Source organism: Sceloporus undulatus, chromosome 8 (genome assembly GCF_019175285.1).
Source record: "Sceloporus undulatus isolate JIND9_A2432 ecotype Alabama chromosome 8, SceUnd_v1.1, whole genome shotgun sequence".
Classification (NCBI taxonomy): domain Eukaryota; kingdom Metazoa; phylum Chordata; class Lepidosauria; order Squamata; family Phrynosomatidae; genus Sceloporus; species Sceloporus undulatus.
The window spans coordinates 23,072,783-23,086,804 of NC_056529.1; the positions used below are offsets into that span (position 1 = coordinate 23,072,783).

General features: G+C 54.4%; 2 protein-coding genes across 6 annotated transcripts in view; both read right to left on the reverse strand.

Annotated features, from left to right (window-relative positions):
* Positions 1–14,022, reverse strand: part of DHX38 (DEAH-box helicase 38) — a 17,130-nt gene continuing 3,108 nt past the window's right edge. Inside the window, exons 2-27 of one of the 3 annotated variants that reach the window (XM_042437505.1) lie at positions 10,411–10,784; positions 10,089–10,261; positions 9,866–10,000; positions 9,542–9,707; positions 9,276–9,394; positions 9,123–9,199; positions 7,840–7,995; positions 7,402–7,563; positions 7,210–7,317; positions 6,809–6,930; positions 6,556–6,693; positions 5,755–5,941; positions 5,413–5,598; positions 4,841–4,981; positions 4,640–4,750; positions 4,438–4,554; positions 3,313–3,420; positions 3,097–3,209; positions 2,751–2,959; positions 2,505–2,659; positions 2,254–2,409; positions 2,046–2,180; positions 1,309–1,434; positions 1,085–1,180; positions 296–417; positions 1–202 (exon numbers count right to left, since the gene is read on the reverse strand). In XM_042437505.1, the coding sequence (XP_042293439.1) occupies positions 118–202; positions 296–417; positions 1,085–1,180; positions 1,309–1,434; positions 2,046–2,180; positions 2,254–2,409; positions 2,505–2,659; positions 2,751–2,959; positions 3,097–3,209; positions 3,313–3,420; positions 4,438–4,554; positions 4,640–4,750; positions 4,841–4,981; positions 5,413–5,598; positions 5,755–5,941; positions 6,556–6,693; positions 6,809–6,930; positions 7,210–7,317; positions 7,402–7,563; positions 7,840–7,995; positions 9,123–9,199; positions 9,276–9,394; positions 9,542–9,707; positions 9,866–10,000; positions 10,089–10,261; positions 10,411–10,784 (3,777 nt within the window). In that variant the 3' untranslated portion in view covers positions 1–117. Of the gene's footprint in view, positions 203–295; positions 418–1,084; positions 1,181–1,308; positions 1,435–2,045; positions 2,181–2,253; positions 2,410–2,504; positions 2,660–2,750; positions 2,960–3,096; positions 3,210–3,312; positions 3,421–4,437; positions 4,555–4,639; positions 4,751–4,840; positions 4,982–5,412; positions 5,599–5,754; positions 5,942–6,555; positions 6,694–6,808; positions 6,931–7,209; positions 7,318–7,401; positions 7,564–7,839; positions 7,996–9,122; positions 9,200–9,275; positions 9,395–9,541; positions 9,708–9,865; positions 10,004–10,088; positions 10,262–10,410; positions 10,918–14,022 lie in introns of those variants that run through there. The other 2 variants (XM_042437504.1, XM_042437506.1) reach the window with 2 other exon arrangements.
* Positions 12,333–14,022, reverse strand: part of DHODH (dihydroorotate dehydrogenase (quinone)) — a 4,295-nt gene continuing 2,605 nt past the window's right edge. For all 3 annotated transcript variants that reach the window (XM_042437520.1, XM_042437519.1, XM_042437521.1), the window contains one exon: positions 12,333–12,796. In XM_042437520.1, the coding sequence (XP_042293454.1) occupies positions 12,742–12,796 (55 nt within the window). In that variant the 3' untranslated portion in view covers positions 12,333–12,741. The remainder of the gene's footprint in view (positions 12,797–14,022) is intronic.

Sequence of the window (14,022 nt, forward strand, 5' to 3'; positions counted from 1 at the left end):
TGGCCAGCAAGCAGCAACATTTATAGAAACAATAAAATTATTTCTCAGTGTCTGTCAAGGATGGGCCCTGCCCAGGCCAGGGCAGCGGGAGGGGGCCTATGTACACAGTGTGGGCTGCTACAGACCAAAGCGAGCCGGCGTGTGGCGTGGGGTGGCAGGCTGCCCTTGTTCCTTCCGCCCTGGCGTGTAGATCTTGGCGGACCTGAAGGGAAGGAAGGAGGGAGAAAGACTGATGACAACACCTGTTTGGCTGAGTCCCAGCACCTGCCACCCCCTTGGCTTGCGAGAGGCGTACCTGATGCTGCCCACAGGGTTGCGTCGCTCTTGCTCTTCCCTGCGGGCACGGAGCTGCTCCTCTGCCAGTGCCATCTCCTCCTCCATGGCAGATGCTTCCTCCTTGGCCCGCCTGCGACTCTCCTGGGGCAGAGATGGCAGTTGTGAACAGCCCTCCTCCTCCCATGGCCCTTTCCCACTACAGTGGTACCTCGGGATACGAAATACCCAGGTTACGAAATTTCCGGGATACGAAAAAATCCCATAGGAAATAATTGTTCCGGGTTACGAATGTTTTTTCGGGTTACGAAAAAAAATTTGGTGCTTTTCGGCGCTATTTCACACGGAATCGCGGCTTTTCCCCATTAGCGCCTATGGCATTTCGGCTTACGAAGGCTTTTCGGGTTACGAAAGCGGCTGCGGAACGAATTAATTTCGTAACCTGAGGGAGCAGTGTACCACTCTGGTGCCACTGGAAAAATACCACCTAGGACACGTGGCAATGGCTGTGGCACAACCAGCCTATGCCAGGTGTTCCTGAGGGACCCTTCCAACTCCAACCTGCTCTGCAGAAGAGCCAACTGGCAACCTTGCCGGCACTAAGCCAACCCAGGGTCCAAATACAATCCTGGCCATGAATCTCACTTGGCTAAGGGAGGGCATGCCCCCCATGAAAGGTGCAGGAAAAAAGCAAAGTTCACAGCACAACCTTCTGGCTTTTCAGCAACTGCCAAGGAAAGGCCCTTCCTGGGAACTCTGCAGCTGAACCTCTGGTGTGTGTGTCAGGGGAATGCCAACTCAGCTCCTTTACCTGGCGAGACTTGCCGGCGTGTTTGATGCTGTAGAACATGGGCCCCAATTCGGCCAGCCATTCACCATCCACAGCAGTGACACACTGCATATACTCCTGGAAGGGAGGAGGCAGGTGAGTGTTATGGGGTACCTGGGTAGCTTGTGTCCCGTCCTGGATTCTCAGGAACCAGGGAGGAAGGGAAAAGCAGGTCAACACAACCTGCCTGCTCCCTCACCACTCACCTTGGTGGTCATTACGAGCTCATGGTAAACAATGTAGTCTGGAGTGTAGCCCATGCCAAAAAGTGAGCTGGTGGGGTGCAGGTGGCAGGGCATCCCCGTGCGAATGTTGACATATTCCCCAATGCCCTGCAGTAGAGACACAGAGAGGACAGGGCAGTTGAGCATTACTGTCCCACGGCCACATACCTACACTACAGCACTGTCCCTGTCCAGAGCAAAAGTAAATGTGGGAATGCGGCACCCTCAGAAAAGCAAGGAGTGGATCAGGTGGAGCACGAAATGGCTAGGAGGCTGGCAAACACCAGGAACATACCTCCCTTCCCTGCTTGAAATGCCTGCCTTGTTTAACAGGCAGAATCTCAAAACTACAGGGACAGAAAGAGATTCCTTCTCCTCACTAGCCATCCAAAGCAGCTCTCCAAGGAACCCCTGCCAGGCCTCCAGAAGGAAGAAGCATCACTGCTGGCTACAAGGGAAGCAGGGGATGGACTCCCCTGGAAGTCTCGCCCTGCAAGCCAGGCAGTAAGCCAGCTCCCAAAAAGTCAAACTCCATGTGAAGCACAGCAAATGGTCTAGAAAACCCCTGCTCCCAAAGCTAGAAGTGAAAGGGGACTGGCTCCCAGAAATGACAGGAAGGCAGCCCACAGCCGGGCCTTATGTGGGCAGGGCAGCCCCAGTGGTACAAACCAACAGAAGCCACCTGTGTGGCAGCCCACCCAGGCCTTCCCCGCAGCCACCTTTAGTCTGGCAGCCTGGTGGAAGTAAGCAGCGCAGATGCACTTGCGAACGACATCCCAGTCAGTGCCGCAGGAGGCCAGGCTCATGCGCTGCTGCACCATGATGTCCTTCAGCTGCGCTCGTACCTCCCGCACCTGGAAGGCAGAAAGACATATTAGGCTTGGCGTCCCATCCAGCCCTGCCCAGCCCTCCTCGTCCCCAACGCACTTTGCGCATAGCCTTTGCATGGATGAAGTGCTCACTGCACCAGAGGGTGGAGTAGCTGTTGCTCTTCCACTGCAGATACACGTTCAGGTAGGTCAGATGGTCACTCTCTGGGACAGCAAACTTCTCCCGCACCTGGTCGCTCTCTTCCTCCCGGCCCTGTGGGGAGGCAGCCAAAGCGGCGGATGAGGAGGCAAAGAGGCTGGGCACCAAAGAGCCTGGATGGCCTCTTCCCACTTACAGCTGAGACGCACCTTCGGCCGGTAGAAAATGGCTGGCACAGAGAGCATGGAAACAATGAGCAGGATCTCGGAACTGCAGCCCATGTCGCAGGAAACGATCAGCATCTTGGAGAGAGCCGGGTCCAGGGGAAACTCCACCATCAGGCGACCCGTGGAGGTCAGCCCACCTACAGGGAGAGGAAGATGGGCAACACCCATCAGGGACACGCTCCTCGGGCCTTTCCCTGGCAGCCAGGTCGCCTCGTGCTCCCTTTGTACCTGTGTTGTCCAAGGCCCCTAGGATCCACAACTGGTACATGGAGTTGAGCATATTGTCCTCTGGAGGCGGGTCCATGAAGTGGAACTGGAGCAGGTCCTGGACTCCCAGAGACTTCAGCAGCAGCACCACATTGGCCAGGTTGGTGCGCTGAATCTCCGGGACAGTGGTGGTCAGCAGCTCATTCTTGTAGGCGCTCTGAGTGTAGAGCCTGCCCAAGAGAAGGAGCAGGGGCTCAGCCGAGGGATCCACCAGGAAGGCCAAAGGGCTGCCGCAGCACCTCAACCTTCTCCTGCCCTACCCAAGGCTTCATTGGGGGACACACACAAAGAGAAGGGACCAGCCTACCTGAAACACTGACCTGGTCCCGTCCTTCCAGCCCTGCCTGAGCGCTGGTTGGCATTGGCCTGGCTGATGGGGTAGATCTGCAGGGCATCCATGCCAATCCGTGGGTTGAAGACCTGGAGAGGAAGAGGAGGGGAGCCAGCACCTCATCAGCCTCCCTGCCAGACCCCCCCCCCCCTTCCCTCCGCAAGGCTTATCCACCTGGCTCCCCACACTCACCTTCAGCTTGCAGTAGCCAGAGTCGATCACAAACATGATCCCATCTACTGTCAGGGAAGTCTCTGCAATATTGGTGGCCACGATGCACTTCCGGACTCCGTCTGGTGCCTGCACAAAATGGAGGCAACAGTCAAGGACCTGGGGTCTCCCACCCCAAAACACCTTCCCACCGGAGGCAATCCCTCATCAGAATAGCACAGCCTTTGAAGAAGGCAAATGCGTGATTATATTAGAGAGGTTCTAAATGCAATCAAAGTTTATGAGGAATTAGGCTTTTTATAGATTTAGGGAAGGCGTTTGATACAGTCAATTGGACAACACTTTATGAAATTATGGAAAGAATGGAAATAGGTCCCAATTGAAATTTGATAACAATTATAATTTAAATTACAATTTAAGTTATTGAAATTAAATCATTTAAATTAATTAATTTAATAATATTAAAGTAATATATTCATTAATTAATATATTAAGTAAGTAAGTAATATATTAGGTATGAAAATATAAAAGCAGGTACAATATTTAGGTATAATAATTTCAAAAAAATTCAAAAAAGTAATATATTAATTAAAGCAAGTAATATATCAATTAATAAGATTGAATTAACTTAAATGATTTAATTAATATAGTACTTACTTTAATTAATATAATTAAATTAAATACTTTAAATAATTAAATTTAAGTAATTTCAATTGTAATTATCAAATTCCAATCGGTCTTTTTGAAATTATTATACCTAAATATTTTACCTCATTTTGTATTTTCATACCTAATATATTACTTAATACCTAATATACTTAATACCTAATATATTACTTAATTAATATTAATTAATTACTTGAATGATTATAAATTGATTACTTTAAATAATTTAAATTTAAATTTAAATTGTTATTTGTCTTCTTCCTCAGAGGCACCCTGCCAACCGCGAGGCTGTCCCCCCAATCCTTGCAGATTGCTTTCCATGTCTGCCCGCAACCCCCAGGACTGACTCTCAGTGTGCTCAGCCGCACTGGCGCCCAGCCCCATCTTGCCAAATTCCCATAGGTGACCCAAGTGTGTGGCGGGAGAGGCTTCTCGTTGGCCTGCAGGTGCCACAGGAGGGGCCCTCTCTCATTGCCTGACCTTCTGGAAGATCTTGGCCTGCAGATCCGAAGGCAGTTGGGAATAGATGGGCAGCACAGCCAGGGCGGGGGCGTTCTCCAGCTCCTCCAGGTGCTCCACAATCTGCTCTGAGGTGACCTGCAATGAGGGAGGGGAGGAGAGGTCAACCTGCGTAACTGTGTGGGAGGCCAGGGAAGAGGCCAAGACCCCTCTCCAAACTCACCTCAATGTCCTCCTGGCCCGGCATGAAGATGAGGATGTCTCCAGGGGCGCTGGAGAGGTGCACTTGCAGGGCCTGCTTCACTGCTGCCTCCACGTAATCCTCCTGCGGGGTCTGGGGGGGAGAGACAGCAAGACTAGCACACACGCTCTCAGACGCAGGTTCAGCACCACAGACATACCTGCCCTCCAATGTGCCCCTCACCTTGCTAAAGAGGACATCCACTGGGAAGGTGCGGCCCGGGATGTGAAAAATGGGCACGTTCCCAAAGAAAGCAGCAAATTTCTCTGCATCCATGGTGGCTGAGGTCACAATCAGTTTCAGGTCAGAGCGCCGAGCCACCACCTACAGAACAGCAAGGGAATAAGTTCATCAGGGGATGCGGTGCCGGCTTCTTCCTGGCCCACCACAAAAGCAAATCCCCAGACACATGGCAGGAGAAGTGGTCCTGGTCTACACAAGTCAACGTGTGTCCAAGCTCTGATCACTGGCTCTGCTCCACCATTTTATAGGCAAACGGGTCCGGGCCTGTCAGACTGGCTTTCAGATGGGCTATGCCTATTGGCTGTTGAGCACCATAACTTTCTTTGGCACGCTGCTCAAGGAAGCTTCACCAACCCCTCACTCCGTCCCTCCCCATACAATCACCCATGCTGAGGTACTGAGCTAACTGGGTATTGTAATTGACTCAGACCCCCAGCCATCTCGTAAACATGGCAAAGAAATGGTGGCCCCATAAACCCGTCCCTGAAGGCCAGCCAAGTCAGAACGTTTACTTCACGCAGGAGGCCAAACAGCACGTCGGTGTTGAGCGAGCGCTCATGAGCCTCGTCCATGATGATGGCACTGTAGTGATCAAGGTCTGCCTCACGCAAAGACTCCCGCAGCAGGATTCCATCTGTCATGTACTTGATGACCGTGTTCTCAGAGGTGCAGTCCTCAAAGCGGATGGCATACCCCACCTGGCAGGGAGTCAAAGGGACCAGTCAGCTGCATCACTCACAGGGGACACACAGAGCCTGGCAATCCGGCCACCCAGACTGCCCTGTACCCCCCCCCGGAGGATGGGCAGTGGCCTCTTTCCCCAGGGGCCCTACAGCTGTGCCCACAGCACTCACCTCCTCCCCCAGGCTCACAGCCATCTCTTCACTGACACGCTTGGCCACCGACATGGCTGCCACCCGACGGGGCTGTGTGCAGCCAATCATGCCGTAATCCGTGTACCCGTCCTCATGAAGATACTGTGTCAGCTGTGTCGTTTTGCCACTGCCGGTCTCTCCCACAACAATCACAATGCTGTTGTCTCTGTGAGGACAGGAAAGGGGAGGAATGCTCATCCTGCCACAGACACCTCAAAGCCACCCAGGACTACTATTTTTAAGTGGCAGATTAGAACTTTTTTCTAAATGTTAAACAACCTTTAAAGCTAAATGATACATTTTTCACTTTCTGCTCCCTTTTACAATCAAAGAATCATAGTACTGTTGGTAGCACTTTTATTGAGCATTTCAATATAGCAAGTGCGCTATAAGACTAGGACTCTGAGAAACCAGGGTTCAGATGCCTACTCAGCCACTGAAAGCCACTGGGTGAGCTTCAGCAAATCACACACTCTCAGCCTAAGAGCAAAACACTCTCTCAACCAATCTTGCAAAGACTACCCCATGATAGGATCACCTATTTCCACAATTTCCAAATTGAAAACAATTTGAAGAAACACAACAGCAACAACGTTCGCTGGACACACAAGGCTTATCATTTCTATTTCCTGTTCATCATCCTACAATCTATAAGATGGAGAACGGCATAAGACAGTTTCAAACACACCAACCAGGCCCCCTTCTTCCCTCAAGCCCCCTCAGGCAGGCAAGCTGAAGAGAGGCCTAAGGCTGGCCAACAAAGCTGGCAGGCAGACTGACCGAATGACCGTCAGCAGGTCCTGTTGTACAGCAAAGATGGGCAGGTACTGCCTCTGCTCCACAATTGACTTCTTCTTGGCAAACTCACTGCTGGCTTCACTCTTCTCTTTCATGTGGTCAGCAAACTTTTGTTCTGTCCTGCATGAAGGAAGATTGGGGGGGTCACCATCATCAGCTCCTCTCCAGGGCTCCTTGTCTCTCTGGCCACCAACCCCACTCCCCTTGTGTCTCCCCCCCAGCTCAGAAGCTGTACCTGTAATCCACACTGCCATCCTCAGCCAGGATCTGCTTGGCCCCCTCTTCCTCTTCCTCCTTTTTGATGCCCATGATGTTGCCCAGTTTGGTGCCTGCCAGCTCCCAGTGCTTGTGCTGGGCCTGGAAAAGGAGCAGCCCCATTTCCACACCATAAACACACTGACTCTGAAGGTCTCCAAAAGGAGAATGGGCTGTATGCGTGTGTGTGTGTGTCCTGAGGCTCAGCCTCCCCTTCCTGGCTGACCCTGCTGGCCTCCTACCCAGCCCTTCTCCTTCAAGAAAAGCACCCCCACACTCCCCACCCCAACGGATCCCAGCAAACCCCCCTGACCACAGGCTGCCACTTCTGCCCCACTCAGCCCGTGTTGCCCAGACCCAGCCCAGCCCAAGAAGACCTGCCTTCTTGCGTTCCTTCTGCTCCCGGTGCTTCCGCACCAGCTGGCTCCCCTTGCGGGCGATGATTGCCAGGTCCGAAGTGGCATCCTTGACAGGGATCACGGGCTCCGGCTGGAAGTGAAAAAGCGGAGTGTGACTAACCAGGAGAGGGCCCCCCTTCTTCCCTTTCTCATGAAAGCCCCCCTCCCTCCCTACCTGTTTGGTGAAAACAATGCGCCCATCCAGGAAGGGTGGCACCAGGTTGTGGACCAAGAGGTGAACCTTGGCGGCGTTATCCTCTTCAAAGTCCTCATCCACCTCCAGCCGGTGCACCACACCACTGGTCAGCATGCGGTTCGTCTCCCAGCGCTCATTGTCCTGACCAGAAGACAAGCAAGGTCAGATCAGCACCCAACAGCCATGCCTCTCAACCTCCCATGATTCCTGGACAGTTGGTGGCAGTGTGGCGGCTGCTTCTGTAAGGGTGAGCCTCTCCACTGGGTAAAGGGACTGCCCACTCAAGCTGGCCAAAGACCAAAGAGCTGCTAGGCAATACTATCAGCTGACAGGGGGCCACACTTTTGCCCCATCTGAGCCTCAGGAGGCCCCCTCCAATGAGCCCAAGTGTGTGCGTCCTCAGCCTTCTTCACCCACCTCATTGATTTGCCTGCGCTGAGCAGAGATGCGCTTCTGCCTCTGCTTCTGCAGGTGCTGTTCCCGTTTGCGTACGTACTCCTCTGAGGAGGAGGCCAGGGGGTTGTGGAACTCATCATAGCCTTCGTCCATCATGTACCAGTCCCTGTCCGCTTGCTAGGAAGAGAAATAAAAGAAAAAATCAGGCTCAGCAAAGCACAGCACCCAGCCCAGCAGAGAGGCTGGGGATCACTGCACTAGACTCTTATCGTGCTGCTTTCCATTTTTACTTCTCTGGCTGCTTCCTGTGGCATTCTGGGGTTTGTAGTTCAGTGAGGCTTAACAGCTCTCTGACAGAATTCTAAGTGCCCCTCTGTAAACTGCAAATCCCAGAATGCAACAGGAGGCAGCCAGACTAGTAAGAATAGCAGCACTATAAAAGTGCAATGATCTCCGGTGCCTGCTGTGCTTCACCACTTCTAGAGAGACCGCAGTTTAAAAAAGATGGGGCAGAAGGGAGCAGTCACCGGCTCCAGGACACTTCCGTGACCAAGTCTGGAGCACCCAAGACATCCTACAGCCTGAGGTGCGCAGTCCACTCCTCTAACCCCCAGCACCACAGTTCCTCGACTTGATGTTTCTCAAGTCAGTCTAGATAGAAGTACGGGAAGAGACACTTACCAAAATACCAAAAAGAAGATCACAACACGCTACAACTGAAGCCGTAAAGAACGACTCATGGTCTTACATACGCCAACAGCCCTCCACTGCATCCACAGATTTTTTATGCACAGACTCAAACATCCATGGCTTAAAAACATTTTTAAAACATACAACTGTTTGGATGCTCTCTTGCTCCGTTCTCCAGAAATTCCCTAAGATTACTGAGAGCGGTTCTCTGCCAGTTCTTTTAACACCCTCAGATGGGGTTCATCTGGTCCTGGGGACTTGAATCCATTTAGACTGGCCAAGTTCTCCTCTACCATGTCTTTACCTTAGGCTCTAAGAGTAAACTTAACAGCCACCCTCTTAATTACAGATAACTTGAATCCACTCATTCATATCCATATTCATTCTTTTAAAAAGTCACTTTCTTCTCAAGTGCTGTCACCAACTGCTGGCCTTGATCTAGTTTGACCCACATTTGCCTCATTCCAAAGGCCTGCCAACCACAAAGCTCAACCAGGTGAGATGCCCAAGCAGGCTGCTTCCATAGAGGCCTCCCCTCCTGCAGCTCAAAGAGTAGGATCTCTTTCAAGTTCACTGCGTGAGCCCTGCAAGAGCTTTTCTTCGCCTCAACTCACCCGCTGGTCCTCCTCCCACTGCTGCCGCTCCTCCTCCGTTTCAAAGGCGATGCCATCTTCCCCATCTTCGCGCTTCCCTAGAGACAGAAGGCAACATCAAGGGGTGTTTTGACCAGGGATCGTAAATGCCAGCTCCCTGCAATCAGGCCTCACCTCTGCCTCTAGAGAGCCAAGGGGTGGCGCCTGAGTGACGCTGGTTGTCTGCCCATTCGTTGTACTTGTAGGAAGGGGTTGGCAACGGCGTCTCCTCTGGGTAACGGCTCCTCAGGGACCTGCAAGAGGCAATCAGCACAGTGGGACCGTGAGGACGAAGGACCCGATGGCTCAGGGCCCCTTGACAACCACCCGCTGCACCAGGACTGTCCCAGGGAGGCACTCCCAGAAGCCTCATGCAAGCTCTATGTGGAGGGCCTCCGTACCGGTCGCGGTCCCGCCTGTCGCTCTCACGGGAAGCAGACCCTCGCTGACTGCGCTCGGAGTCCCGGTAGGAGGGGGCAGGGGAAGGGGACTCCCATTGCGAGCGACGCGAAGAGCTGTAGGCGCTGTCCTCTTCTTCCCAGCCTGAGCGCGAAGGAGTAGCCGCATCTGGAGGCAGGGAGGGAGTTTCAGGAGGCCTGGGAAACAGCCCCCACCCACCCAGCTTCCGGCAAAGATACGCTGGATGCTCTCCATGGCCACAAAGAGACCCAGAGCACCTTCCCCAGGAGAGGCTACGAAGAGAGAAGTGCAGAACGCAGGCCCACCTTTGGGTCGGTGGCGAGGGCTTTCCGGCTCGCTCTTCCGGCTGCTGCTGCTGCTGCTGCTGCCCCTCTCTGAGGAGGAGGACTCCCTCTCAGAGCGGCCGCCCCCTCCGCTGCTGCGCCGACTTCGGTCCCGTTCTTCTGGGGAGACAAGGCCTGGTCAGCCTGGGCCCACGCTGCCCAGGGCAGGGCAGGGCAGGGCAGGGCAGGGCAGGGGCCAGGGTACCTCGGTGGTCGCGCTTGCGGTCGTGGTCCCTCTTGCGCTCCTTCTCCTCCTTGGAGGAAGCGTAGACCCCTTGCTCCCGCCGCTCCCGCTCCCGCTGCCGGCTGCGCTCCCAGAACTCCTCGCTGACTCCGCCGGTGTGTGACGGCGTCTCCGCGCGCGCAGAGCGGTAGTGCCTGAGGGGGAGAAGGGGAGGGAGGTGTCAGGCTGAAGCTCCCCTCCTCCTCCTCGGAGCCCTTGCTGCGGAGCGACGGCGCTTTGCCCCAAGGGCACTCACTCGGAGGCCCACCGGCCGGGAGCCTGCCCTCCTCCCGGCTTCCCTCACCGGTCCTTGCGCCCGCTGCGCCCGGAGGCGGCATTAGCGGGGTCTGCGTCCCCTTCCTCTCCGCCGGCGACGTCCGCGTCGTCCCTTGCAGCCGCCTCCTCGGCCCAGTCCTTCGGGGAGGAGGAGGAGGCGATGCGGGGCCTCTTCCGCTCCGCCTCTCCGCCGGCAGCCTCGGCCCGCTCCTCTCGCTCGCGGCGCTTCTGGGCGGCCAGGAGGTCGAGGCCGAGCAGCGAGGTCCTCGGCGCCGGGATCTTGAAGACGTGCTGCTCCTCGGTGGCGCTCCGCTTCCGCACCACCAGCCCTCCCCGCTGCGACTCCGGAGACAGGCCCGAAAGGCGGTGCAGCGACGCGGAGGAGGCCGGCTCCGGCTCCGGCTCCGGAGAAGGCGCCCCCGGCCACGAAGGAGCCTCCTCGCCCATCGCCGCTCGCTCCCCGCCTCAAGGCCTGGCCCTCCGCCGCCCGGGCGCCGCCATTGCCCCACCCACAATGCCCCGCGCCGGAAGCGGCCGCTCTAGCCCGGCCATAGACTCCCCGGATGGGGCGGGGCTTCCGGGCCGGAAGGAGAGGGCGGGGCGGGGCAAGTCCTTCGCCGCAGCTCCTCCTCCTCCTCCTCCTCCTCCTCCTCCTCAATGCCGTGACTTTCACACGGAAACGGGGACTTTTCAGAGCTTTCCGTGTGATTTTGGTGCCTGGCTCTATTTCAGTGCATTTTTGGTGACTTTGGCCCACTTCAGCTCCAGCCCTGACTCTGAGAGCGAGGCTGGCGGCTGCAGAGAGAGCAACCAACCCTTGGCAGCCTCACATACGAACAGTTTTCAGCCAATCAGAGAGAGGACTGGAGAGTGGGCGCCGCCCCCGCCCTCAGGAAGCGCGCTCTCTCTCTCTCTCTCTCTCTCAGCCCCCGACTCCCTCTTAAGTCTAGCTTTCTTAGACTTACTTCCTCAGATGCATGGGAACTGTAGTTCATTGTGGCACCAGAGCTCTTTCTCACAAAACTACAATTCCCAGGGTTCCCTAGCACTGAGCCAGGGCAGTTAAAGCGCTCTCAAACTGGATTATTTCTGCAGTGTGTCTTGGACCCAACCCAGTTTCGTACCGTTTTAACTACCATGGCCCAGTGCTATGAAATCCTGGGAATTGTAGTTTGTTGTCACACCAGAGTTTGCTGAGAGAGAAGGTTAAATGTCTCCAAAAACTAGAATCCCCAGGATTCCCTAGCACTGAGCCGGGGCAATTAAAAAGGTGTCAAACTGGATTTATTTCTGCAGTGTGGTTGCAGCCAAACACGTTTCTATTTGGCACAAAGCTTCCTGGAGCCCCTTCATGCCAAAATAAATATCTTAAAAGGACTGAAAGATTCTTTGTTTGGTTCAATGGTGATTTTGAGAGTTGAAATAAGTTACCATTATTTTTATTCAATTATGTTTACATTTATTTGCAAAACTTCCGCCATTTTAACATTATGGGAATTTTCAGGGAATTGTGACTGAATTTTCCGTGTGATCTGGGGGGATTCAGTGTGTTTTGGACAAACATTTTGGGGAATTATCTTGGAGGCTTGTTGGCAACGCTGCTCCTCCTCCTCCTCCCTCAGGGCCACTCTGCCCCTCCCCCCCAGAACGCATCCAAAACATCCATGGAAATGAAGGCACTGATAAAGCTAAAACCAACAGTCGCCCTTCTGTCCCAGGGTTCCTTTAGCGCTGAGGCTGAGAGAGCGTGACTTCTTGCCCAAGGCCACCCCTCCAGAAGAGGGATTCGAACCCGGATCTTGCGCTTAGGGCATCGCCCGGTGCTCTCCTCACAGGCCTGCCCTCTGGCCAAAGGGGCACAGCCTCCTTCACCAAGCCCCATGGGTCAGGGGGAGATGGGGGTCCCATGCTGGTTTCCAATGCGGCACTTCAAGAATCAGGAGACTTATCAAGATTACACAGGAAAAGCTTTATTGAGAAATCCAGGCAGCTGAACGCTCCCTTCTGCCATAGGGAAGCCTCAAGTCCTGCAGAGCCCCACTTGCCCCCGGCTTCTCAGGGTCTGTGGAGGGAGCAAGAGGACCCTGCAAAGGAGGACGGACCCTACACAGCCACACCAGGGACTCCTTTAGCTTGTCCTCTTGATTGAACAGCTGTCCGCCACACCCTCCAGGTGCGTTCCGATGCCAGTCTCCTTGCCCAGATCAATATTTGTTCTGTGCCAGGAACACGGAGCATCAGGTTGCAAGTCCCTCTCCAGGCGGAGGGCAGTGAGTGGAGGGGCAGCCAAGCCTCAGCTGCACACGCCCCGCCTGCCCTGTGCCCCTGCGGATCCACACCAAGGCTGTGCCAGGGCTCCTCAGAAGCGGTGATCCGCACCCACAGCATCCTGGACGCTCCGGAAGCCCTGCTCCCTGGGCAAAAGGAAGGAATGGTGACTGAGCGATGGTTGGCCGCCTCAGCAGAGACTGGGCCACGCATGCCCAAAGGCTTGGAGAAATGTCCATTCCAACAATACGGAGCCCACCCCAGCAGCCCTGTTTTGGTTATTACAGTGGTGCCTCGGGTTACGAAATTAATTCGTTCCGCGGCCGCTTTCGTAACCCGAAAAGCCTTCGTAAGCCGAATTGCCATAGGCGCTAATGGGGAAAAGCCGCGTTTCGTGCGAAAAAGCGCCGAAAAGCACCAAAAATTTTCTTCGTAACCCGAAAAAACATTCGTAACCCGGAACAATTATTTCCAATGGGATTTTTTCGTATCCCGAAAATTTCGTAACCTGGGTATTTCGTATCCCGAGGTACCACTGTAGTTACAATGGCTCCTGGTCTCCTTCCATCGAGTGCAAGACAGTTTAAGCGGTCATTGCCTCCTCCTCACTTGATCCATGCAGCAACCCTATGAAGGAAGCCAAGCTGAGGGAGAGCAATTGGTCAAGGGATTCAAGACACTGTGGGGACCAGAATCGGGTTTGGAACACAGGGCCCTGAGCCAGGCCCTTGAGGGCCCATTTAGCCCCTTACCATCAACACTGGCTGGTAGCAATCCAGAGTTTCTGGGAGAAATCCCTGGCACCATTCCCCCATGGGCCTCCCAGCCAAGGGCCAACCAAGCCCTCTGAGCCTCCATGGCACCCAAAATCAGCCAGGATGCATGGCAGGCCTCTGAGTTCCCCAGCCCTCCACCTCCAGGCAGCAGAAGGAAACTGGATCGGGTTAATTCTGACAGGTAGTGGCAGGAAATCATGTGTGGGTGGCAACAATGGGAGCAAACCTTTTGCCTTGGTGTGCTTCTTTAGGAAGCAAGTGACAGACAAAATCAGAGGAAGGCAGATAAAGGTAAACAAAATAAAACTGAATTTCATGTCTTGTGTTGGCTCTTAAGGCTCAAGAGAGATGTAGATGCCAAGCCTGGCTTCCAGAGTTGCTGCTGCTGCTGCTGCTGCTGCTGCAACCAAGAGGATGGCAGAAGCCACACGGATGCTGGGAGTTTGAGGGTGAGGGGAGCAGAGTTGGGGAGAGGAAGCAGGAGGCTGGGGAGACATTTGCCAAAAGAAGTCATCAGGAAAGGGGCAAGGAAGAGGAGGAGAAGAAGATGAAAAGCCGAGAAGCCGCAGACAGAGAGCGAGAGCAAGGGACTGGCC